The sequence below is a fragment of the Brachyistius frenatus genome, unplaced genomic scaffold (assembly GCF_029030835.1).
Source record: "Brachyistius frenatus isolate BFR_SWC_R1_liver_20210118 unplaced genomic scaffold, ASM2903083v1 Contig_53, whole genome shotgun sequence".
Taxonomy (NCBI): Eukaryota; Metazoa; Chordata; class Actinopteri; family Embiotocidae; genus Brachyistius; species Brachyistius frenatus.
Window position 1 is genome coordinate 1,342,279 of NW_027210652.1, and position 22,901 is coordinate 1,365,179.

General features: G+C 42.0%; 4 protein-coding genes and 1 long non-coding RNA gene across 6 annotated transcripts; 4 read left to right on the forward strand and 1 right to left on the reverse strand.

Moving 5' to 3' along the window:
• Positions 1–474: 474 nt before the first annotated feature.
• Positions 475–2,326, forward strand: acp5a (acid phosphatase 5a, tartrate resistant). 2 transcript variants are annotated; one of them, XM_069705061.1, is made up of 6 exons: positions 475–513; positions 655–745; positions 833–1,032; positions 1,139–1,263; positions 1,349–1,694; positions 1,787–2,326. In XM_069705061.1, the coding sequence occupies exons 1-6, from the start codon at positions 511–513 to the stop codon at positions 2,024–2,026; spliced, it is 1,005 nt and encodes a 334-aa protein (XP_069561162.1). In that variant the 5' UTR covers positions 475–510; the 3' UTR covers positions 2,027–2,326. The 2 variants fall into 2 exon arrangements, with proteins under 2 accessions (XP_069561162.1, XP_069561163.1); XM_069705062.1 differs by lacking the exon at positions 475–513 and having other exon boundaries at positions 592–745.
• Positions 2,327–3,520: 1,194 nt separating this feature from the next.
• LOC138624690 (tartrate-resistant acid phosphatase type 5-like) lies at positions 3,521–5,736 on the forward strand. Its single transcript, XM_069705064.1, has 5 exons — positions 3,521–3,611; positions 3,715–3,914; positions 4,827–4,951; positions 5,037–5,382; positions 5,475–5,736. Exons 1-5 carry the CDS (start codon positions 3,521–3,523, stop codon positions 5,712–5,714), a joined length of 1,002 nt encoding a protein of 333 aa, XP_069561165.1. The 3' UTR covers positions 5,715–5,736.
• Positions 5,737–15,879: 10,143 nt separating this feature from the next.
• On the forward strand, positions 15,880–16,874 carry syce2 (synaptonemal complex central element protein 2). Its single transcript, XM_069704900.1, has 4 exons — positions 15,880–15,973; positions 16,101–16,180; positions 16,296–16,410; positions 16,532–16,874. Exons 1-4 carry the CDS (start codon positions 15,896–15,898, stop codon positions 16,730–16,732), a joined length of 474 nt encoding a protein of 157 aa, XP_069561001.1. The 5' UTR covers positions 15,880–15,895; the 3' UTR covers positions 16,733–16,874.
• Positions 16,843–20,859, reverse strand: LOC138624585 (glutaryl-CoA dehydrogenase, mitochondrial-like). Its single transcript, XM_069704899.1, is given in 13 exon segments — positions 16,843–17,573; positions 17,882–18,042; positions 18,134–18,259; positions 18,354–18,457; positions 18,549–18,706; positions 18,709–18,737; positions 19,104–19,233; positions 19,416–19,585; positions 19,670–19,733; positions 19,880–20,020; positions 20,140–20,172; positions 20,313–20,425; positions 20,762–20,859. Coding segments are annotated over 12 exon segments (1,296 nt in total). The 5' UTR covers positions 20,419–20,425; positions 20,762–20,859; the 3' UTR covers positions 16,843–17,499.
• On the forward strand, positions 20,811–22,526 carry LOC138624587 (uncharacterized). The gene is made up of 2 exons (XR_011311163.1): positions 20,811–20,886; positions 20,918–22,526. It is a non-coding gene; the product is annotated as an uncharacterized lncRNA (long non-coding RNA).
• Positions 22,527–22,901: the final 375 nt, after the last annotated feature.

Consider the following 22,901-nt stretch of genomic DNA (forward strand, 5'->3'; position numbering starts at 1 on the left):
ATGACCCTCGAGTCCCAAGACTGAGACGGGGTGTGAGCAACGATCACGCCTCGGCGGCGTGCGTCCCGGGGCCGGACCTCCTGCAGCCGCTCATAAAAAGACGAGCATGAAGAGCGCTGCGAGGACAAACAGTTTTCAGGTCACCAGGACACCTCGCCGGTTATCAGCTGTGAGTGTTTTATCTTTGACTTTGCTATCGCTGATTAATAACACGTATTGTCCAATCACGCAGGATATTTTCCTTTTGATAATACCGTCAGTGTAGTTCTGTAGCGTCTCTGTTCAGGGTGATGAGGGTCACCTGATCTTTGTGTTTTCATTCATTGATGAGGTGCAAAGATCTTCTCTAACAGTGACGGTGACCTCTGAAGCCTCTCGGCTGCTTTGCTCAGCCTCTATTGACCTCATCTGGGACGTGACAGCTGCAGGTTGCAGCCAATCACAAGCCACGACAGACAGATAGTGTTGTTTAGTGTGCTTTGAGGCGAAGAAGAGGAAGCATAGCTTTACATGGTAAGCTTGTTTCACGTTCCTCATGTTGCTTATGTCGGCGCCGAGTCTCACTTTTGGTTGTGGCCGAACATCTTTGTTGTCTGTTTGAGTTGTCTTCAGGTCTGTTAACTGATAGTCCGGTGTTTTCTTTGTCTTTTAAAGATGGCATTCACTCTTTTATCCGTCTTGGTGGCTGCCCTCCCTGTGGCCTCCTGCTACCCGACTGCCTTCCAAAACCTGGACCAAAGCAGCAGTAAGTTGTACCTCTCTGTAATGAGCTTTGTGTGAACAGCTTTGTGTCGTGAGCTCTTGAGTTTCTAACGTTATTGTTCCCTCACAGAAAACAGAACCTCCATTAGGTTCCTGGCTATAGGTGACTGGGGAGGACTGCCTTATCCGCCGTACATCACTGCTGTGCAGAACACTACAGCTCAAGAGATGGGCAAAGTAGCAGAGCAGATGGGAGCTGACTTTGTTTTGGCCCTCGGCGATAACTTCTACTACAAAGGTGTGAACAGCGTGGACTCTCCTCGGTTTAAGGTCAGCTGAGTCCATCTGATGTGAAATGAGAACATAAATACTTGATGTTAAAAGCAGCGTTGTGGAGGCAGTAACCCTGGTTTCTCTTTTTCAATCTTCCCATCAGGACACTTTTGAGTCTGTGTACACTGCAAAGTCTCTCAATATACCCTGGTACGTTATTGCTGGAAATCATGACCACGCAGGGAACGTCAAAGCTCAGATTCAGTACAGCAAGATGTCTGACAGATGGTAAGCAACAGCTTTATTTTCAAAGTGATGTTCAGACAAACTTTTGGAGAAACTTGGATTTCAACTTTCTTTATTATCCCGTCAGGAAATTCCCCTCTTATTATTACGAGCTGAACTTCCACATCCCCAACACGAGGAAGACTCTGACCATCATCATGCTCGACACTGTGATGCTCTGCGGTAACTCCGACGACTTCGAGGACGAGAAGCCCAGAGGACCAGCCAACGAAGTGGAGGGCAATCGTCAGCTGATTTGGCTGCAGGAGAGACTGGCTCGGTCCAAGGCGGACTTCCTGTTGGTGGCCGGCCACTACCCCGTGTGGTCTGTGTCTGAGCACGGGCCCACACATTGTCTGCTGCAGAAGCTTCATCCTCTGCTCAATAAATACAAGGCCACTGCTTACCTCTGCGGTCACGACCACAACCTGCAGGTTGGCTCCAGAGGAAATATCTTTTAACATGTTGTATGAATCTGTGTGACCACGTTTAGCTCACACTGCTTTCCCTCTTCTCGCTCCTACAGTACCTCGAAGACTCCGGCGTGGGCTACGTGGTGAGCGGCGCCGGAAACTTCCTGGATCCCGACATCCGTCACTGGAACCACGTCCCCAAAGGTTCTCTGAAGTTCTTCACCGGTCAGGCTTCGACTCTGGGAGGCTTTGTTCACGCCGAAGTCACAAAGGAGGAGATGATCGTGACGTTCCTCCAGGCTAAAGGCACTTCTCTCTATCGGACTGTTCTCTCCCGAAGACAGTTTGAATAGAACAGGAACAACTCTCAGCTACATACAGTCTCAATCTGCAGTGTGCTTTAAAATCAAGTAATGACTTCTAATGCTTTTTTTTTCTACTTTGGCATTATTTCAAAGCATTTTGATGTTTTTAAAAGGACCAACTAGTTTTACTTTGATTTTATTGTATCATGAAATAAATGCTGTTTGGCTGGAATGTGACTGGTCAGCATTTGGGGGGGGGGGGGGGGGGGGGGGCCTTGTGAAAATGTGTTGTTGGTTTTTTTAAGAAGTGCTTGAATGTGTTAAAGTGAAAATGGAACTGAAATTTGATCAGTTTGAGTCGTCTTTCCATGTGAAAAAATATTTATTTTCCTGTTTAAACGCAGGTTCTGCATGTGCACACTTCATTCAGCATGAATAAAACACCAGCAGCAACAGAGCATCAAGTAGGAAGTTGTTTATTTGCGCCTGGTTTTCTCACGTGAGGTAGAAATGTACTATTAGTTGTTTCTCCTCCGTAAACACAGCAGCTGCTTTGTTCTCTGCTCGGTCCATCAGCTGACTCGATGATAAGAATAAGCCATGAGCGTGCAGTTTCCCACGTGAACCCATAACCTTTCTGCACAAACATATTGTTTTTTTTATGCAGTGGGATAAGGCCCTTGCTAAACACACATTTGGAAAATTACTAAGATATAAACCCCTTTTGTTTTGTGTTTGAGAATTTCTGACAGATTTTTTTTTTTTTTTTTGCAAATACAATAAATATTGTAAGACATTTATACTTGTCAGGAGGTCTAAATGCTGACATGGTTGGTTGCTGCTGAAGGACAGCAGCGGTCAGGACTTCCCACAGTGGCCGCTGCCCTTTTGTCCGTTACAGAGGAACCACCTGGCCTGTCAACCGGGGATTAGGCTGGATGACAGCAGGGACCGGGTCCAGGATCAACTCGGCTAACTAATGACAATTACCCCAGGAGGGAAGCAGACACCCAGAACAAACTGGTTTCAAAAAAAATGTCTCACTTCTGAGAAGTTGAATTTATCATTTTTAATGCCATACTTTAGTATTTATGTCACGTAAACATGGACAAGTGTAGAGAAAGTAAATGCATGTTGATTTGTAGCTTTCACAAAAGCAACCAACAGACCAGAACACACTATAATTTGGATTGTTTAAAGGGGTTTAATGCTTTTCCATCCAATTGGTGTGAGTTTGAGTCCGCTGGTGTCACGCCTCCTCAGACTAAGAGCTGGACTGACAGAACTGAGTTAAAGCCATTAAGAAGTTGGCCGAGGGCAAGCCGTCACCTGAGAGTAAAGCATGCTAGATTGTGTGGTTGGAGGTGAGGACAGAGGAACCATAGGTTTACAAGGTAAGCTTGTTTCATGTTCCTCTTTTCTTTCTTTGCTTACGCCGGTGCTGAATTTCATTTCTGGTTGTGGCCAAACATCTTTGTTGTTTGTTTCAGTTGTGTTTAAGACTCTTAGCTGCAAATCTGATGTTTTCTTTGTCTTTTAAAGATGGCTCTCGTCCTTTTATCCGTCCTGGTGGCTGCCCTCCCTGTGGCCTCCTGCTACCCGACTGCCTTCCAAAACGTGCACCAAAGCAGCAGTACGTTGTACCTCTCACTGACTTTAATGAGCTTTGTGTTGTGAGGTCTTGTTTCTCACAGTCAGAGCTCTTAATGTGTTTTATGCCTTATGTTCCCTCACAGAAAACAGAACCTCCATTAGGTTCCTGGCTATAGGTGACTGGGGAGGACTGCCTTATCCGCCGTACATCACTGCTGTGCAGAAGACTACAGCTCAAGAGATGGGCAAAGTAGCAGAGCAGATGGGAGCTGACTTTGTTCTGGCCCTCGGCGATAACTTCTACTACAAAGGTGTGGACAGCGTGGACTCTCCTCGGTTTAAGGTCAGCTGAGTCCATCTGATGTGAAATGAGAACTTTGGACTAAAACGGGGGAGACCGGGTCCGGTTGTAACACGCTGAGCTTCAGCACCTGTAACTCACTTTTATACAAACTTCTCACATTTGTTTACTACAAATGGCGCCAATTCAAACCTCTGCAAAGAAAAAAATAATAACACAGACCTCGTGATCTGATGTCAAACACACGGAGTTCCTTTGTTACAAGCTTGTAGACAAAAGAAACAAAAACAGATGTCACAAAAGGCTTCTGACAGAAGTTCGTAGAATTGAATGAACAATCTGGAACGCTGCCTCGCTCTCTCTCTGTGTGACCGACCACAACCTCAGAGCCGCTTTCTGTTTGACTCAGGAGTGTGTGTGAGAGTGTGTGCTTGACATTAGCAGGCGAAAAACGCATTACAGAAACCACAATCCAACGTCCGAGAATCGGCACCTTATCGTAGTGGAGGGGGTTCGAGTGTCTCGGTGGTCCTGGGAGCTGTGTTGTCGGGGCATCAGGGTCCCAACTGGTCCCAGGGGGGAGAGTCCAGACCAAGAGTGGTTCAACCTTCCCCGATGAAACAACATGGAGCAGCCACCCTGTGGGCTCAGCCACCACCGGCAGGGACAAGCATCGGGGTCGGGTGCATTGTTGGCTGGACAGCACCTGGGACAGGGGGGCCGGGACTGACGATCACCGGCATTGAAGACGTGGAAAAATCAGTTTCCTCTCTATAAAATCTGCTTCTGCCTGTTTACAGCCTTGACAATCATCCTGTGGGATTAAACACAGATATGATCAAATAACTCCTCCTACTCTGATGTTACAACCACACTCAGTCTCCCCGACGTAATGTTAAAAGCAGCGTTGTGGAGGCAGTAACCCTGGTTTCTCTTTTTCAATCTTCCCATCAGGACACTTTTGAGTCTGTGTACACTGCAAAGTCTCTCAATATACCCTGGTACGTTATTGCTGGAAATCATGACCACGCAGGGAACGTCAAAGCTCAGATTCAGTACAGCAAGATGTCTGACAGATGGTAAGCAACAGCTTTATTTTCAAAGTGATGTTCAGACAAACTTTTGGAGAAACTTGGATTTCAACTTTCTTTATTATCCCGTCAGGAAATTCCCCTCTTATTATTACGAGCTGAACTTCCACATCCCCAACACGAGGAAGACTCTGACCATCATCATGCTCGACACTGTGATGCTCTGCGGTAACTCCGACGACTTCGAGGACGAGAAGCCCAAAAGACCGTTACTCAAAGTGGAGGCCAATCGTCAGCTGATTTGGCTGCAGGAGAGACTGGCTCGGTCCAAGGCGGACTTCCTGTTGGTGGCCGGCCACTACCCCGTGTGGTCTGTGTCTGAGCACGGGCCCACACATTGTCTGCTGCAGAAGCTTCATCCTCTGCTCAATAAATACAAGGCCACTGCTTACCTCTGCGGTCACGACCACAACCTGCAGGTTGGCTCCAGAGGAAATATCTTTTAACATGTTGTATGAATCTGTGTGACCACGTTTAGCTCACACTGCTTTCCCTCTTCTCGCTCCTACAGTACCTCGAAGACTCCGGCGTGGGCTACGTGGTGAGCGGCGCCGGAGACTTCATGGATCCCGCCATCCATCACTGGAACCACGTCCCCAAAGGTTCTCTGAAGTTCTTCACCGGTCAGGCTTCGACTCTGGGAGGCTTTGTTCACGCCGAAGTCACAAAGGAGGAGATGATCGTGACGTTCCTCCAGGCTAAAGGCACTTCTCTCTATCGGACTGTTCTCTCCCGAAGACAGTTTGAATAGAACAGGAACAACTCTCAGCTACATACAGTTTCAATCTGCAGTGTGCTTTAAAATCAAGTAATGACTTCTAATGCTTTTTTTTTCTACTTTGGCATTATTTCAAAGTAAAAAAAAGATAAATTAATTTTACAACTCCGTTTCCAAAAAAGTTGGGTCGCTGTATAAAATGTAAATAAAAACAGAATACAATGATTTGCAAATCATGTAAATGCATATTTAATTGATAACAGACCAAAGACAACATCAATCAAACGTTGAAAGTGAGAAATGTTATTGTTGGTGTCATGTTTTTATCCGGTTTCTTATTTGTAGAGTTTTAACCTGCATTTGTGGACGCAGCGATGAACTGTGTTTACAGATGATGGTTTTCACAAGTGTTCCTGAGCCCATGCAGTGATTTCCACTCCAGAATAGTGTGTTTTTAACGCAGTGCTGCCTGAGGGCCCGAAGATCACCACCATCCAATATAGGTTTCCAGCCTTGTCCCTTGTGTTCAGATGAGATTTCTCCAGATTCTCTGAATCTTTTAATGATATTATGAACCGTAGACGATGAAATCCACGAATTCTTTGTAGTTTTACGTTGAGGAACATTATTCTTAGATTGTTGAACTATTTTCTCACACAGTCTTTCACAGAGTGGTGAACCTCTCCCCATCTTCACTGCTGAGAGACTCTGCCTCTTTTGGATGCGCTTTTTATACCCAATAATGTTACTCATCTGTTACCACGGTAACCTGATTAGTTGTGGTTTATTTTTTTTATTTTTTATTTTTTTAGCTTTATACAACTTTTCCAGTATTTCGTTGAACCCCTCCCAACTTTTTTTGAGACGTGTCACTGGCAACATTGGCAGTAAATTGAAACCAAACATGTTGGAGGTGCTCTCTTGTCTCATACTGCATCTCAGTTCAAATGCCTTTCTTGTTTACATTCTTTCAAAAGATTAATTACCTGAACTTTTATCTTCTGGTTTTACCACTCAGTTTCTGCATAATTGGATGCGGTTTATTTGGGCCTGGTTTTTCTCGCTCGTACTGTAAATTGTGTCTATTCAGTATAAACACAGCTTTTGCTTTGTTCTCTGCTTGGTCCATCAGGAGACCGTTCAATAATCAGCATATGCCATGATCTTGCAGTTATGCACATCTGAAACACAGACTTTCCCAAAGCTTGCCTCAACTTCTGACTCTGTATACACATGTTTTGGATTTACTATTTTTGTAAGTGCGTGTGTGTGTGTGTGTGTGTGTGTGTGTGTGTGTGTGTGTGTGTGTGTGTGTGTGTGTGTGTGTGTGTGTGTGTGTGTGTGTGTGTGTGCGTGTGTGTGTGTGTGCGTGCGCGCGCAGTGGGATACGGCAGGCACATAATACACTAAAAACTTCTATTTTAGTATTAATGCAATGGTATGTGTAAGAGCTGTTTTGTGAGTTGATCCTCCGGCCCTTAAATATGTGCAATGGTCACATCAGGAGGTTTAAATGCTGTTCTTGTGTTGTTCGGAAGGAATTGTGAACTTCTCATTTGCAGGTAGCTTTAGTATTGTGGTTTTTGATTTATATTTTTGTCTGTTTGGGTTGTTATTTTGGCCTAGACTCTCCCTGAAGTCCTTATGGTTAAAAAAAAAAGAAAAAAAGAAAAGAAGTAGCTGGCAATAAAAGAGGAAACATTTGAACAAAATGACTCCTCAAATCATTTATTTTCTTTAATGTTCTCTCTTGTCTTAACTACAGACTATTAAAGGTTCACCCGCTGCTAGTGGCTTGTCAGATTTAGAGCTTGACTGACAGAAACTGAGTCAGCCAATAAATAAATTGGCAGAGAATAAAACGTTGCCTGAGGATAAAGGACAGGTGAGGTAACCCTTACTGACGCAAATCCACCCGCTGACCCGAACATAGCCTCGCCGGGTTCACGTGTAAGGTCAGACATTGATGATTCAACTAATACTACGGGCTAATACTCATGAATCTGAATTCACAGGAAGTAAATCCATGTGTTGACCTCTCAGCTGCACGGATCCTCAGTGGAGGCGCCAATGAAGAAACGGCTAAACAGTAGGAGGACTTCATCCATTTTTATAGGAGCTTTCAGCAATATTTAAAAAAATGAGAATGTGACACAGTTGTCAGAGGATTATGTGTGTTTAAGATTAATGTAGTTTTTGTTACTTAATAACAAAGCACTTAGCAGCTGCGGAGACTGGTGTTTCCACAAGGGGGCGGTAGAGCCCAAATATCGAGCGAAAAGAGTAACTAGGTTTAAAATTCATCACATAATTTACCCTCAAACCTCAACCAATGAAAAACGAAGTTGAATATATAAACTTAGTGTGTTTGTTTTATGTATTACTCTACTCAGATCTCAATCTCTCTTTTTTTTGTCCCATCAGTGGAAGTGTCAGTGGACCCTGAAGTTTGTTTTCAATGCATTTTATCACATTTTGTCTTTATCAATTCAGCAGCTTTTTTTTTTTTTCTTTTCTTTTTACCTCAGCCAAGTATAAACACTACTCAATATTTCAAAATGTTTTCAGGGTTTTATGTGCAAATTGAAAATGCGCATAAAAAAGACACCAAATGAATGATGATGAGATTTAATAACATAAGAAACCTAAATAAATAATTGAAACACAAACAGCATGGACAAGCAGAACTCGCTCACATGTTGAAACTAACCGAGAAAAGGTGTTTTAATTAATTGGGGTTGGCTGATGCTGACATCTTTACTGGCGTGCAGCATGATGTGTCCCTAAAATCCCTGAGCCTTTTTCTAATGTGTTTATAAGCATCCCTGTAATTTATTCTGCTGTCATTGTTTAACGTCTAGATTTTTATCTGACGCACTGATTCACACAAGTTGTAGATTTTTTTGTGACTTTATTTTTTTCCCCCTCTGGCCTGAACCAAATGTCACCAAATGTCCAAAACTGCGTTGCAGTAATCCTGCGCTCACATGTTCAGCTTCAAAATGAAGACGACAGCTAATCCCAACATGCCTCATGACGCCGGTGAGCACAGCTGATTTTACAAGCAATTACACCCACAGTATGGTAATAGTCTTTTTATCTGTTAGAGATGGGGCAGCTTGTTATGCCACATGGAGTCATATTTATTGCACAGTTACAGTTTGAACCAATAGTTTCTCCTCTTTTTTAACCACAATGTCGACAGTCTGGTAGACGTAAAAGAGAGTTTTTCAACCTGGAGTTGACGAGTGCAGTGTTGAATGCCTGAAAACCAAATACTTATATGTATAGTTAAACTAGAAATTAAAAGAAAAGTTATGTGAAATGCTTTATTTTTACAGCATGATAAAATGTAACGGACAACCGGTTGGTAAACATGATAGATTATTAAGGTTATTTTACTGTGATAATATGACACAGCTCGGTGATCTTTCTCAGTCTGACCTTCCTTGAGCTCCACGTTAAGCTGCAACTCCTCAGCTCCAGTTGGAGAGATCCCGTCACCGTGGGCAGTGTCAGGGTGGAGTTCAGAGCTCTGAGATCTGAGGAAAGAGGATTAGCAAACAACTTTGTCTGAATTTTGTCTTCATCTGAAGGAAAAATTTCAAAAACAGTTCAATTCAAATTATAAATTGTTAATTTTCTGAAATCAAGGCTTTGTTATTTGGAAAAGAAGCAGATCATGAAATAGAAAACAGACTCTCCAATTCATTAAGGAGAAAAGGGAAGTTTAGATTTAGATTGAATTGACAGTAATAAATCCAAAATCTTTCTGAATCTTGAGTTTTCGTGTGTGAAACTGTTGTTTATAACTTTCAAAATATACGTTTTGCTTTCATTTCTCATGAAGCGGGTAAAAATACGTTTAAAAATCTCATCCTCACGGCTTTAACTTCCACCGGCCTCCACCTCCTCCACGGTATTTCATCAGTCTATCATGGATCCGGTGCAACATTCAGCTTGTCTCTGCATCTGTTTTCATGAATCATGAAGTCATGAATTGAATGTTGTTCATGAGGGTCTTCAAGCCACGCCGCTCTCAAATCAGACAGACTCCCTTCTTCCCCTGCTTCTTCTCTTCACTCATAAATCTGCAGTAAATCCTCTCGTACAGATAACAAAGTAAGATTGTGAAGTTCATCCGCTGCGATTGGGCCGCCGCCCTCCGATTATCTAATTCCACAGCTCAAAAGTAATAAAAGGACGTTGTATTAAGGGCTGAGCTGCTCATCTAATCTTCTCTCCCTAATCTCCATCGCTCACTGAATACAGGCACTCTGGGTTTCACAGGCGGAAAGAGCAATGTTAACTCAATGAGAGTTCCCCTTAAAATTATTACACACAGAAATATAAGACATTTTAATACTCAGATTGTCCGGAGAGAGGCGGTAAACATGGAGCAATCTCTGCAGATAGAAAGTAAAATAAGAAATTTGAGAACCGTGTGTGTGTGTGTGTGTGTGTGTGTGTGTGTGTGTGTGTGTGTGTGTGTGTGTGTGTGTGTGTGTGTGTGTGTGTGTGTGTGTGTGTGTGTGTGTGTGTGTGTGTGTGTGTGTGTGTGTGTGTATGTACACAGCCTTTGTGTGCTTTTAATATCCCCGGATTTCTGTATCTCAGCCAAAATCCTGCTTTAAATGGGCCCTGAAATCTGTCCTTTTGTGTTGTATAACAGTTTCTATTAAAGCCAACAAGCATAAGTGGAGCATCACATTTTAACACGTTAAACAACAATTGGAGTTGTAAGTTTTAATGCCATAATGCAGTGGCACTTTCTTTTTACCATTTCAACATCATTGACTGCAAAAATTAATTCTTTTAAAAAAAACGTATTTTATTAGCAGATTTATTAATAAAACTTGAACTGAATACAGCAGAAGATCGTTCTATTTTTGACGTTTCCGTTTTTTGAATTAATATACACACCGTGCTGATCCCTTCAAAGTTTCACGGCCGACTTAAAGCGGTCACCTCGACTAATTGAATTAACTTCACCTGATTACTAAACATGTTGGGCAGATCCTCCTAAAGGCCAGATATATATCTAGTATCAAAATTAGTTAGCAAACATGGTGTTGGTACACACCCTTATCGACCTTGAACTGACCTACAAATTGATCCCAAACCTCCATCAAGGTGCATGAATGAAGTATTCTGAGAATATTAGGTTAGGTTAGGTAGGGTTAGGTAGTATTCTGTGTATAACATTAAACAATCATTCGGTAAAAGCTTTAAAATATGATTTTAGCTGAATCTATTGTTCACTGAAGATAATGACCAACCCCCGTTTGAGGCCGAACACGAGCTAATTATAAATATGGATTATTTTATGTTGAATATAATCAAATGCTCTTCAAGATCCTGCATCCAAACGAATGCGTCTGTTCAGACGGATGTGACATCTGAGTCTGGCGTGAGAAGAAGAATCGTGGCGCAAAAATTGGCACAAATCCACCGGGAAAAAGAAGGAGTGAAGGCCGTCCCGCCGAGTGTCCCGGGGCTCTGTGAGCTCAGGTCCTGAGAAAATCTCCCGTTCGTTCCAGTCTCGAGGTCACTCATCCGCTGCTCTGACAGAAGTCAATCCATGATGTCAGATTGGCCTTCATCACTGCTTGTGTGTTTCCAGTCAGCCAAGGTCAGTAAAAAAAACAACTCGATGCACAGTTTCAAGTCTTAACAGGTCATATCTTATTGTTATAACCCTCATTCTCATCTTTTCTTTTCAAGAAACTGTTTTTCAAACACCTTGAAAAACTTGAGCAGAATCTGTTTTGGATATAAGTACGTGTTGAACAGAGACCCTGAACACACCCGACATCAAGATCTGACCTCATCCGTCCTGGTGTGATCGGATCACAGGTGGCCAGCTGACAGTAGGCGTGAATACCTCGAGATTAAATGTGCTCAGATGACATTGTGAGGTGTCCCGGGAACGCCATCTGTCCTCAATGCGTCCTGGGCTGCACTGGAAGACTGCTGACTCAGCTGACGTCCTCTGAATAAGCAAAAACAATAAATGCCGTCCCATCCCTCACCTGAAGATCTCTTCCTGCTCTTTTATTTATTTATTTATTTTTTGCCATTCAAAATCTGCGGGATTCTGCCGAGCACAGCAGAACTGTAACAGGAAGCGGGAGATGTTTACTACAAACTCGTGTTATAAAGCAGCTGTTTAGTGAGTAAAAAACAAAATCTGCTACAGGATGCTTGTTTCCCCAAAGCCTCCTCTGGGTTTATCTTTTTTTTCTTTTCGTTGATCTCGTGTTATTTCTGACACACACATCAGACCCACAGCTGTTGAAGATCCGTCAACCCCTGACCCGAAGAGTCCTGACTGTTCAGGCTGTAAATTACAAACTCACCAAAATGTCTTCAGACATTTACGTGAAAGCAAAATAAAGCTCACTTAGTTAAATGCCTGCCGCTTAAACTCCTTTCTTCCCATTTCTGTTTTTGTGCTATTTCACTTGTGTATTTTCGTGATTTATGTGCTTATTTGCATATAAAGCAGGGAAAAGTGAGATCCGATCACATGTGGTGACGCACGATGATGTCAGGTGTGAACTGACAGCTTGAAAATAGCAACTTGCGATCTAATCAGGTCAGGACGGATCGGGACGAATTGATAATGCCAGTAAGCAGTGGACCATATGAAAACTGTCCGGGGTCCTTTGTGTTGCCTCAGGCGTCGCTGTCCTTCGGGATTTGCTGATTGTAGTTTGGGCTGCTTGTGCTGTGGGAGTTGGGGAAAAATGAAGGTATATATGGGATGACGGATATCAAAGGGCTCGCCAGCGGGCTGCCGTCGTGGGGCATCATGGGGATGATGATGGCGTCCTGGTCCCACACGTGGAACGCGTTGGGGTGGGAGTGGGTGAGGTTGGGCGGCAGGTGGAGGGGGCTGACTCCCTCCATGTCTCTGTCTTTTTTCATTTCCTCATCGACTGGGCCCAGCAAACAGTCTGCGGAGAAAAGGAGGAGGAAGGATGAGAACAAAATAATGACCTCCATCGTCCAAATTATAATCTTCATGATCTTTTAATAAAAAAAAAAAAAAATAAAAATAAAAGTTCAAGCACTTAAAAACCTGAAAAACATCCACAAATTCAGTCAGAAAAAAAGCTCCACAACTGGAAGACCAAAAACAAGAAGCTTGGAATCTATAAATAAGAGACAGAAGAATTTTAAAAATGCAACTCTTCTCTCTTAACCAGGCCAAACTGAGATTTAAAAAAATCTCCACTGCCTCCTGATCAAAACAGTAAATAACTTATAAAAACCAAATCAGCAGGCAATGATGTTATTGAACCTTTGAATGTGACGACCTCCTAACATTTTAATGACAGATGAAGCCTGATCACAGCAGGGTGCATCAGGGTGTAAAGATTCTCCTCTCTTATTTACTGTACTTTGTGCCCTGTGGAGCTCTTTGCTATTGAACTACAAATTAAGCTATTATTTTTCTTCTTATGTAAATGTGTCTCTTACATTAGGCTGATCTGCTTTGACTTTTTGGATCACTTCAAATCCCATTAACATAATGTCTTCGATGCGCTGATGTATGCGGTCGAACAGCACAAAAGTCAAAGCCTGCTCAACCCATGAAGAGGAATTCTAGTGTGCAACTAAGTCATCTGTGACAGGAGTTTAAGTACCTGTTATATCCAGCATGAGGTCTTTGATGAGGTGACCCACTATAGCATAAGCCACAGCAACCACGACCAGGCCAGCCATCACCAGGTAGAGGACGGATTTAGGAAGCTGGATGATGTCCCTGGGCGGAGGCTTGTACTGCTTGTACAGAGGCTCCATATTCTGAACCAAATACCGGTATGACTGTCCTCCATCGTCTGTGTAGTTGAAGCTGTCCATATTTCCAGAGTAGCAGCCTCCACTTTTATTCCATTGTAAGAAAACAAATCCCACTTTAAATTATCCTCTTGCTGAGATGTCACTCCCTATAAAAAAAAAAAAAAGAAAAGAAAGAAAGCAGAGAGGCGGTGTCAGAGTCTACAGCTTCAAATGCAGTCAGCGGATAAATTTACCCACCTGTCAAGACTTTGCGGCTTCCAGATACAACACGTTTAAATCCTTGTCGTTCCAGCTCACCAACATGTTTTTTTTTACACACGGCGGTCAATTACTTTAATGAGTAGAAACATCAGGACATGTCGGAGGGCTTCGGTGCCTCTCTGCCCTGCGCTGTGTCCTCTGTTGGGGGGAAATAATCCAGACTGTGGGCAGGGACAGAGCGAGAGAGGAAGGCAGGGATTACGCTTTAAATCACAGCAGCGATCAATCAGCCCCTCATCCCGGCCTGAAAGAGAGACTTAACCCAGAAGAGTCTGGGGACTGTATACACCGACTCTAATGCTCACACACAGTAGAGAACATATGCACCCGCATGAGGAACATATTGGATTCAGTCCCAAAGTTTTGGACTCATTTGTGGAACAAAATACATCAAAAATAACACAGGTAGAACATTTGTATTAAGTATTATCACAAAATATAGCCTACTTAAAGTATCAAAAGTACTTTTTTTAACTACTCTGTGTGCTGTTTAATCTACAATAATGCATTATATTCTAAAGGATTATCATACGTTTGTATTTTTCTATTCTGTAATAACTATATCTAAAAAAAAAGTCTACAAACTAATTTTTCAGCGGATCCAAATGGGTTTTAAAATAATAGTTTTGTTAGTGAATTCCTTTTAAAGGACATTTTTCATCCCATAAAGGAAAAATAAATCCTTTAGTTTATCGGAAATGTCCAAATTTGGAAATGTAGCGTTTTAACTAAAATAAAATAAATATAATTCTGAAAGTAAAAAGCACAATATTATCCTTTTACGTTTTTGTGAAGTAGAGGTATAAAGTTGTATAAAATGATTACCTTCCACCACTGATATTATTTATTGATATTTATTGATATTTATTTATTAATTAATTTATATTTATTTATTGATATGTATTTATTTATATGTATTTATTTATATGTATTTATTTATATTTATTTATTGATATGTATTTATTTATATTTATTTATTTATATTCATTCATTTATATTTATTTATTTATATTTATTTGTATTTATGTATTTATATGTATTTATATTTATTTATATTTATTTTTATTTATTTTTATGTATTTATATGTAATTTTTTATATTTTTTTATATTTGTATTCATATTTATTTTTATTTATATGTATTTATTTATTTATTTATATTTATTTATTTATATTTATTTATTTTTATTTATTTATTTATATTTATTTAAAACAACATCAGTTATAACTCCTGTTGTTTTTACGGTGCTGCTGATGCTACTTTTCTCTGCTAGCCAGGTGAGATTATCTCCACTTCTAACCACAGATTAGATATAAAGATGTGTACAAGATATAAAGATGTGTACAAGATATAAAGATGTGTACAAGATATAAAGATGTGTACATAAAGTCCGCGGTTTTAACAAAACACAACAAAATAATTCAACGGTTCGTTTTAATCGGAAGAAGAATTGTAGCTTCAGCACGTTAGCACTTCGCTAGCTCGCAGCGTTAGCCACATTTATCTTTAGCAATGTCAGCTAAATGTACGATTTGGAAAATAATACTACAACCATTTGTTTTCAGCACGCGGCACCCTGGACATTACTGTATTATTTATATAGTTAGTGAAACGTAAAGCTCAAAGTTATGTGACATTTTAGAAACATTGGAGTGGTTAGCTTAAGCTAAAGTCGGCTAAAGCTATGCTAGCTGTGAAGCTCCCTTTGCTAATTTAAATATTGTTCTTAGAAAACAATTAATTCATCTTAAACACTTTTCTACATAAAGTCAAAACAAACAGGTCAAACTGCCAAATTTAACCTTTAATATATTTATTTATATTTAATAACACAAAAACTGGAGATTACAATTTTTAATATTTAAAATATATTATTTTAAACTTGTAAATTAAAGTTATAAAACATAAAACACGACTTAGTTTATCAACTTCACTATTTTATATTTATGTATAAGTGCAGCAGGTTAAGCTCCGCCCACAGAGAGACACACAGAGGTCAGAGGACAGAAAAAATAAAATCATGCACATGCTGTTGAATTTAAACTGTTGTGGCACAAAATGTTAAACGTTACTAAACAGGTGTGACTTTTGTTTTTTTTTTTTTTTTTTTTTTTCAGCTCAGATTTATTCCTTTCGGTATCAACATGGATTTCTCCTTCGAGGACCTTCCCTCCGCGTCCCAGTCCACTCCCAAGAAAGACCACGGAGACTCTCAGACGGCGGTAACGTCAGAATAAAACTAAACAAAATGCAAAACCGAGTTAGAACGATGTGGCGGCGTGACGTTCTGCGTCTCCGATTGTGGTAAAAAAATTCACACGTTTTCTTTCATTGTTCTCGACCGTACAGACCGAAGACGTGGACGGTGATTCGTCACGGGAGAAGTCCTCGAACATGAGCATGAATGAGAGCCAAGAGCTGCACAACAGGTCCAGAATCACAGAACGTCCCTCGAAGACACGGCGGAGGACGTTTCATCGGCCGCACGGACGGTTTCAGCCCAACCGAAGCTGCTTTAACGTCGACGTCTTCTTTGCTTTGCAGCTCAAGCATCGACGACATCAGCAGAAGAGTCCAGGAACTGGTGGAAAACATTAACCACAGCCGCTCCAGAGACCAGGAGGAGATGGACGGCTTTCAGGAGAAGTTAGTGGAGAAGGTGGCAAAACCTTTTTTTTGACTGAAAGTAAAAAAAAAGAAGTTGATTTTACGTCTCGGCGCTGTTTTCAATGCGTCTCCTGCTCTCGTCCCTGAATGGGACGACCGGGTTATTGTTTCAGGTGACAGAGATGTGCCAGCAGATGAAGGGACACATGTACACGGTTTATGAGGAGAACAGCGATGAGATGCAGGTGAAGCTGCAGGAGCTGTCGCAGGTGCTCGACAGCTGCACGAAGCTCAACCACGAGCTCCTGGAGGCCAGCCGGGCGCTGGCGTGTCTCAGAGAGGGTCTGACCGTCAGCGAGGCACCGGAGCAATAAACGAACTGGTCACACCGGGAGGTCGACTCTGTTCTGAACTCGTTCATTTGTTGATTATAAAACTGGAAAATTCAGACGAGACTTGACTTTTACTCCTTGTGATTTCTTCTTGTTATTCCACGCAGTTGGCTGTCTTTGGTTTTGGGGCGGTAGTTCACAAGAACACAAAAACGAAAGCTGAATTATTCAGCTTCAGCATGAGCTGATTCAATAAATACATTTATAACAAACAGGAACAGAAACACTGAATCGTTTGTCATCTCGTTCACACTTTGTATTTCACCAAACTTTTGATTCATCAGCATCAACACGGGATTCTTCATTCTGACCAACATAACATGGTCGCAATCTTAAATGAGAATTGAGTTTGGGTACACAGTGTTACAAGGTCTGACACATACAGCACTTCATCTACATCTTCCCACTCATTCAAAAGACATTTATTTACAAGTTATCACAAAATATATATCACTCTTAATGCCACACATTTTACACTTAACACACTCTATATGGAGAGTTAAGTACAGTTTTTTTGAACTATACAAATGTCATAAGTCAGTTGGACCCAATACTTTTTTTTACCACTACATATATCAAACAAAGGCAGTAATAGATGGCTTCCCTCCATAGTGTGAAAACATAAATATAATGAGGGATTTGTGATTTATCCCAACTCGTGATTTTACTCATCATTTTTGCATGAACAAGAAGCACAGTACTGTTTCACGTTACGTCCTTTTTCCAGAAGGATGATGGTGGAAAACATTTTACTTTTCAACAGTGAAAGACTCGAGTCCAGTGATGGCTCTGCCCAGGATCAAAGCATGAATATCATGAGTTCCTGTAAAGAAAAAGAAAAACATATACAAGTTGTTTACGCACGTAGAAATACTTTGTTCATAAAAAACATTGCAAAACTTCTCTCTAGCGTTGAGAAAACCTATTTCTTTAAATATTTTAAAGGAACTGAGTGAAGATTTCTGCATCACAAGATGCGTTCTCGGTGACACGGGCTTCAATCAGCAAAAAGGAAACGAGGTAATCTGTCCATTGCTGACCTCTGGTGGTGGATGGATGTAACTGCTCCTAAAGTTTGACGCCTTTTTCATAACCCAACTGTCACCGGTCGTGCTCGTGACTGTTCCCTACCCTCGTAGGTGTTGACGGCCTCCAGGTTCATGACGTGACGGATGATGTGGTACTCGTCTGCGATGCCGTTTCCTCCCAGCATGTCTCCGGCCTGTCTGGCGATATCCAGCGCCTTTCCACAGCTGTTCCTCTTCATCATGGAGATCATGTCCGGTGCCGCTCTAAAAGGACGAGAATACAAACAAAGGGTTTGTTTTTTCTCCTGTCGTAGAGAAACCTTAGAAAAGAGGCCGAATGAAAGCGAGCGCTCACTTCTTCTGGTCTATAAGTCTTCCGAGCGCCACACACGACTGCAGGCCGATGGTGATCTCTGTCAGCATGTCGGCCATCTTCTTCTGCATCAGCTGGTTCCTGGCCAGCGGCACACCGAACTGGATTCTGATTGGAGGGTAAAAAAATAAATAAAAGGTGTGAATATCACAAGGAGAAAAACAGTATGGAAACGGTGGAGTTCACGCTGCTGTAAACCGACCGGTCCAGAGTGTACTGTCGGGCGGCGTGGAAGCAGAATTCGGCGGCGCCCAGAGCTCCCCAGGCGATGCCGTACCGGGCGTTGTTCAGACAGCCGAAGGGACCCTGGTCAACAGAGGAGAGCAACAAAAGGAATTAGGGATTCATGCTGCAACATCAAAGTGGCGTTAAATTAGGTTTTGTTGGCGCCTCTTACAGCGAGACCCGAGACGTTGGGCAGCAGGTTCTCCTGGGGAACTTCCACGTCGTCCATCAGGATCATGCCGGTGGCGGACGAACGCAGGGAGAACTTGCCCTCAGTCTTGGGGGTGGAGAGACCCTTCATGCCGCGCTCCAGGATGAAACCCCGCACCCCGCGATGTCCGCCACGGGGGAGTTAGTGATCCTGGAGGAGGAAGGAGAGCCAAACATGAAGGTACAAAATGTCACATTTATTTAACCCAAGAGGAAAGAGTGTTTTTTTCTTTTTAACTTGCGTAAGCTACTGCATCTGTATTTTACCGTGTTATTGGTCTTAAAATGATTGACCTCACACTATAATTAAACTCCTCAGCAGCAGACAAACAAGAGTGTAAATTTGAAATGCTAAATTACATGACTTTAACATGGAGGTCAGTACCATCAAAGTCATCATCCAGCGCTTTGCTTCACAACCTTAGAACAGTATTTGTCCCATTTTTAAGCTGCAAAGCTTTGAGAAAACACTCCCTCAGGAAGGTGACTGTTTCTTCCGTCATGCCGGTGTGCTCACCAGGTCTTGGCTCCACTGATGCTGAAGGTGCTACTGGACGGGTTGTACTCGGCCTTCGTCTCCATGCCGCTGGGATCGCTGCCGTGGTTCGGCTCCGACAAGCCGAAGCAGCCCAGGATTTCTCCACGAGCTGCAGAACCAACACACACACACACACACACACACACACACACACACACACACACACACACACACACACACACACACACACACACACACACACACACACACACGGCGGGGATTCAAAACTAAATTCATCTCGAGCCTGTCGCTTTGCCGTTTGAAGTGTCGCGTTCAAATTTGTACACTTACCAAGCCGGGGCAGGTACTTCTCCTTCTGGGCGTCTGTGCCGTAAGCGTTGATCGGGTGCATGACCAGCGAAGACTGGACGCTCATGACGGAGCGATAGCCGCTGTCCACCCTCTCCACCTCCCTGGCGATCAGACCGTACGCCACGTAGCTGGTGCCGGCGCAGCCGAACCCCGCAGCGGGAACACGAAGCAGAGCGAACCGGTGACGTAAAAGCAGCACCTGTTGAATTGTAGTGTAGTTTAGTTTTTGTTTACCTTTAATAGTTGGTCCTAGGACGCCCAGCTCTCCCATCTCGGACACAATCTCACGGTGGAAATCTGAAGCCCGGTGAATGTCGGGAAAACAAGAAAAGGACCCATCACATTTCTTTTTTATACACATTTGATAGCTGCAAACATGAAACTGTATTATAATCTACACACGGTAGTGTAATCCCGTACGTGGTAACCCCTGTTTAGCTTACGTTCATTTCTGTTGGCCATCAGGATGCGGGGCACGAGTTTTTGCTGGCAGTAGTCCCGGAAGGAGTCCCGGATCATGATCTCCTCCTCGGTCAGCTGACCGTCCAGATTCAGAGCATCCCTCCAGTTGAATGCCACTTTGGCTGAGGGTCACAACAACAAAAGACACACACACACACACACGCACACGCACACGCAGGTTATGTCACGGCCACATGAAGTGAAAGGAATCTGCACACAGCTCATTAAAAACTTCACTTACGCGCTTTTGCCGGCTGTTTGACTTCTTCAGCATCTGAGGGAAGCAAATTGAAAGTAAATTTACACATCATGTAACACAAATTTTGACCTTTTTTTGTGTGTTTCCCACAACAGGCCTCTTCGATATTTCCCTCCAGACTGTGACACCGAAGCTTTAGATCGTTTCCGATGTACCTGTCGGTGCTGCAGCAGCAGCTGTGCCCTGAGCTCTGCACACACTGACAGCAGCACATTTCTGGCTGTTGGAGAGCAGACGTGAGACGGCGCCTCGGAGAGCCATGTGTTTCCTGAACAAGGACGAAAAGAAGATCTTTAACAGGTATAAACCGATTGTGAGCAGTTCAAGAGTTAGTTTTAGAGACAAGGGTCAAAATATAATACACATTTCAATATTATTAATAGAGTACAGTGTCGTAATAGTCCAGTAAACCATGCAGGACTAAATTACTTTTAAATACAATTTTGAATGTTGTTGTTTTTTTTTTCTTCAGCAATCAAGCCTGTTTAAAAAGTTTCACACATTCAGAACAAACTGTCCTTTGAGTTTTGAGTTTTTTCAGCTCTGCATGCCAGCTCCAGATCAGACTTGTCCCCACAACATGAATCATGTATCTGTACTCTACCTTTTTTCCTCTCGGTGGGTTTATCTGATGATCCGGTGACTTGTTCAGCGGTGATTTGAGCCATAAAAGCAGCTTAGGTAATATCCCTGCCGGTGACACGTCACGGAGACACGTCACGGAGACACGTCACGTCACGGAGACACGTCACGGAGACAGTCACGTCAGATGTGGGAGATCCTCTCCGCCATCGCTAGTGAGGCAAAAACGCACTGGAGTGACTCGCGACTCAGAAGTTGTGTAACTCCTGAACAGTTATGCAACCAACTTTTTTGATTTGTTCAGCAGCTGTAAAACACTGACGTGAAATGAACTTGGGGAGTTTTCCTGTTGGGGATGTTTGAGTCTGCTCGTGTCCCACGTGGATAAAAGTATTTGAAGTTACAGGAAGTCTGCAGACTGCAGTTTTTGTTCCACGTTTCCACACTAAACATGGCGCATCAGGGTGGATGTTTGAGCAGGGCGGTGTGGAGGGTGTCGGCTCGCAGCTCATTGGCCGGTAAGATAAGGAGGCATGAAGAATGTCTGGTCTGCACCAAAGGGTTATAAGTGACATTACATCCGTGGACAGCTGACAGGAGAGGACGAGAAGTACAACAACAACAAGACATTTTGAATCATGACTGTTTTAAAGAAGGATAGAAAGCAAAGAAACCACAAGAATCAGAAATTCAGTCATTAAAATGAAAAAAAGTTTCAAACAAGCACTGCTAATGGCCATATATTGTATTTGCTAATGTGAAAATGGCCACAAAAGGCAATTTATATTTTCAAATAACCTAATAGCCCCATCGATTTTAAAAACAAAAGATCAGATTGGCTTCTTTGTGATGGCAGCTATCCCTGGTGTGTTTTCCTGTTTTCAAGAAACCCAACTAAAATCAATTAAATATGCAGATTTTATCAAGAAAAAAAAAAACCAATATCAGAAAGCTTATTTAGCTGTTTTGTTTGACTGACAGACGGTCAATAGTTAACAAACGCGCTCTCATGGTTTTCTTATGAGAAACCTGATAACATTTAATACTTTTAAATTATTCATTTCTTCATCAGCCAAACTGAAATAACACTTTTGTGGCCAAAGGCTCCAGTTGATTGAGTTATAATAAACTAATGCAGTCTCTCCCGAAAGTTTTTCTTTACAGGATGATTTTATCTTTGCAGGAATGTCGTCAACTTTGTGTTGTGTACATCGCAGAATGAATATGAAGAATATGAGCGGTGTGGAGCAACGCAAAAGTAAATCTTAGGTCAGCAATTTTGCCATTTAGGCCCATGAAATGTATCTTGAAAATATGCTTCCAGATTAATATGCGTATCTGTAAACTGCTCGAGTGTTGTATCAGCTTTAGTCTCATGTCAGGAGTTTAACAGTAAAAGTGTTTTTTCTGAGGGTAAACCAGACAATCAGTGGTGGAAGAAGAACCCTTTACTTGAGTGAGATTAGCAGTACTATATGCTGTCTTGTAAAAATCACTGTTTAGTCAGTTCCACGTTTCAGATGTGCATCAAATAGTGATTTTTTTTTTTTCTAAATGTCTTACATGTTTTCATTTCAATAAATGTTCAAATGATCCAACATCTCAACAAAAGTTAAAAGTTACAGAAAAAGTGGAGAGAAAAAACACCTGTGTGCATTTTGCTCCCTATAGCCAACTAACTTTAGTTCAAGTAGGGTTTTGCTTGCAGGACTTTTATTGCAGTATTTTGTACATTGCTGTATTGGTACTTTTACTTAAGTAAATGATCTGAATATTTTTCCACCACTGAGTATGTGTGTGTATTTATCCATTGGTCTTACGTTTTAAAAAAAAAAAATGTTTTTTTTTTTATCTGTCTTATTTTATTCTCTTTGTCTATCTATCTATCTCGCTAGCTATCTAAGTAGTGTTGTATCTCAAATTATTGTCCCCAATTGTTTTCCCCGAGTCCGTTGATAGAAGCAGTCTTTAGGCTACTTTAGTTAGTTTTTTATAACTTAGGCAGTTAGTCTAGTTTACAAGATATCCTGCATAGCATACAAGTAGCCCATTCTAAGTAAAAGTCTAAATGTGAAGTAAAGTTTTAAATGTTAGATAAATCAAAAATAAATCCCTCTCAGGTTTAGTGATCATCGTTAAACTAATTTGTCACTTTAAACTTC

Excerpts from the sequence above, each read along its gene's own strand:
- LOC138624690 (XM_069705064.1), top strand. The coding sequence starts at position 3,521 with ATGGCTCTCGTCCTTTTATCCGTCCTGGTGGCTGCCCTCCCTGTGGCC. Across the intron at positions 3,915-4,826 it reads TGGACTCTCCTCGGTTTAAG|GACACTTTTGAGTCTGTGTA; the intron begins GTCAGCTGAGTC and ends TCTTCCCATCAG. Across the intron at positions 5,383-5,474 it reads GTCACGACCACAACCTGCAG|TACCTCGAAGACTCCGGCGT; the intron begins GTTGGCTCCAGA and ends TCGCTCCTACAG.
- acp5a (XM_069705061.1), top strand. Across the intron at positions 746-832 it reads AAACCTGGACCAAAGCAGCA|AAAACAGAACCTCCATTAGG; the intron begins GTAAGTTGTACC and ends GTTCCCTCACAG. Across the intron at positions 1,264-1,348 it reads AGCAAGATGTCTGACAGATG|GAAATTCCCCTCTTATTATT; the intron begins GTAAGCAACAGC and ends TTATCCCGTCAG.
- syce2 (XM_069704900.1), top strand. The coding sequence starts at position 15,896 with ATGGATTTCTCCTTCGAGGACCTTCCCTCCGCGTCCCAGTCCACTCCC. Across the intron at positions 16,181-16,295 it reads AGCCAAGAGCTGCACAACAG|CTCAAGCATCGACGACATCA; the intron begins GTCCAGAATCAC and ends TTTGCTTTGCAG. Across the intron at positions 16,411-16,531 it reads AGGAGAAGTTAGTGGAGAAG|GTGACAGAGATGTGCCAGCA; the intron begins GTGGCAAAACCT and ends TTATTGTTTCAG.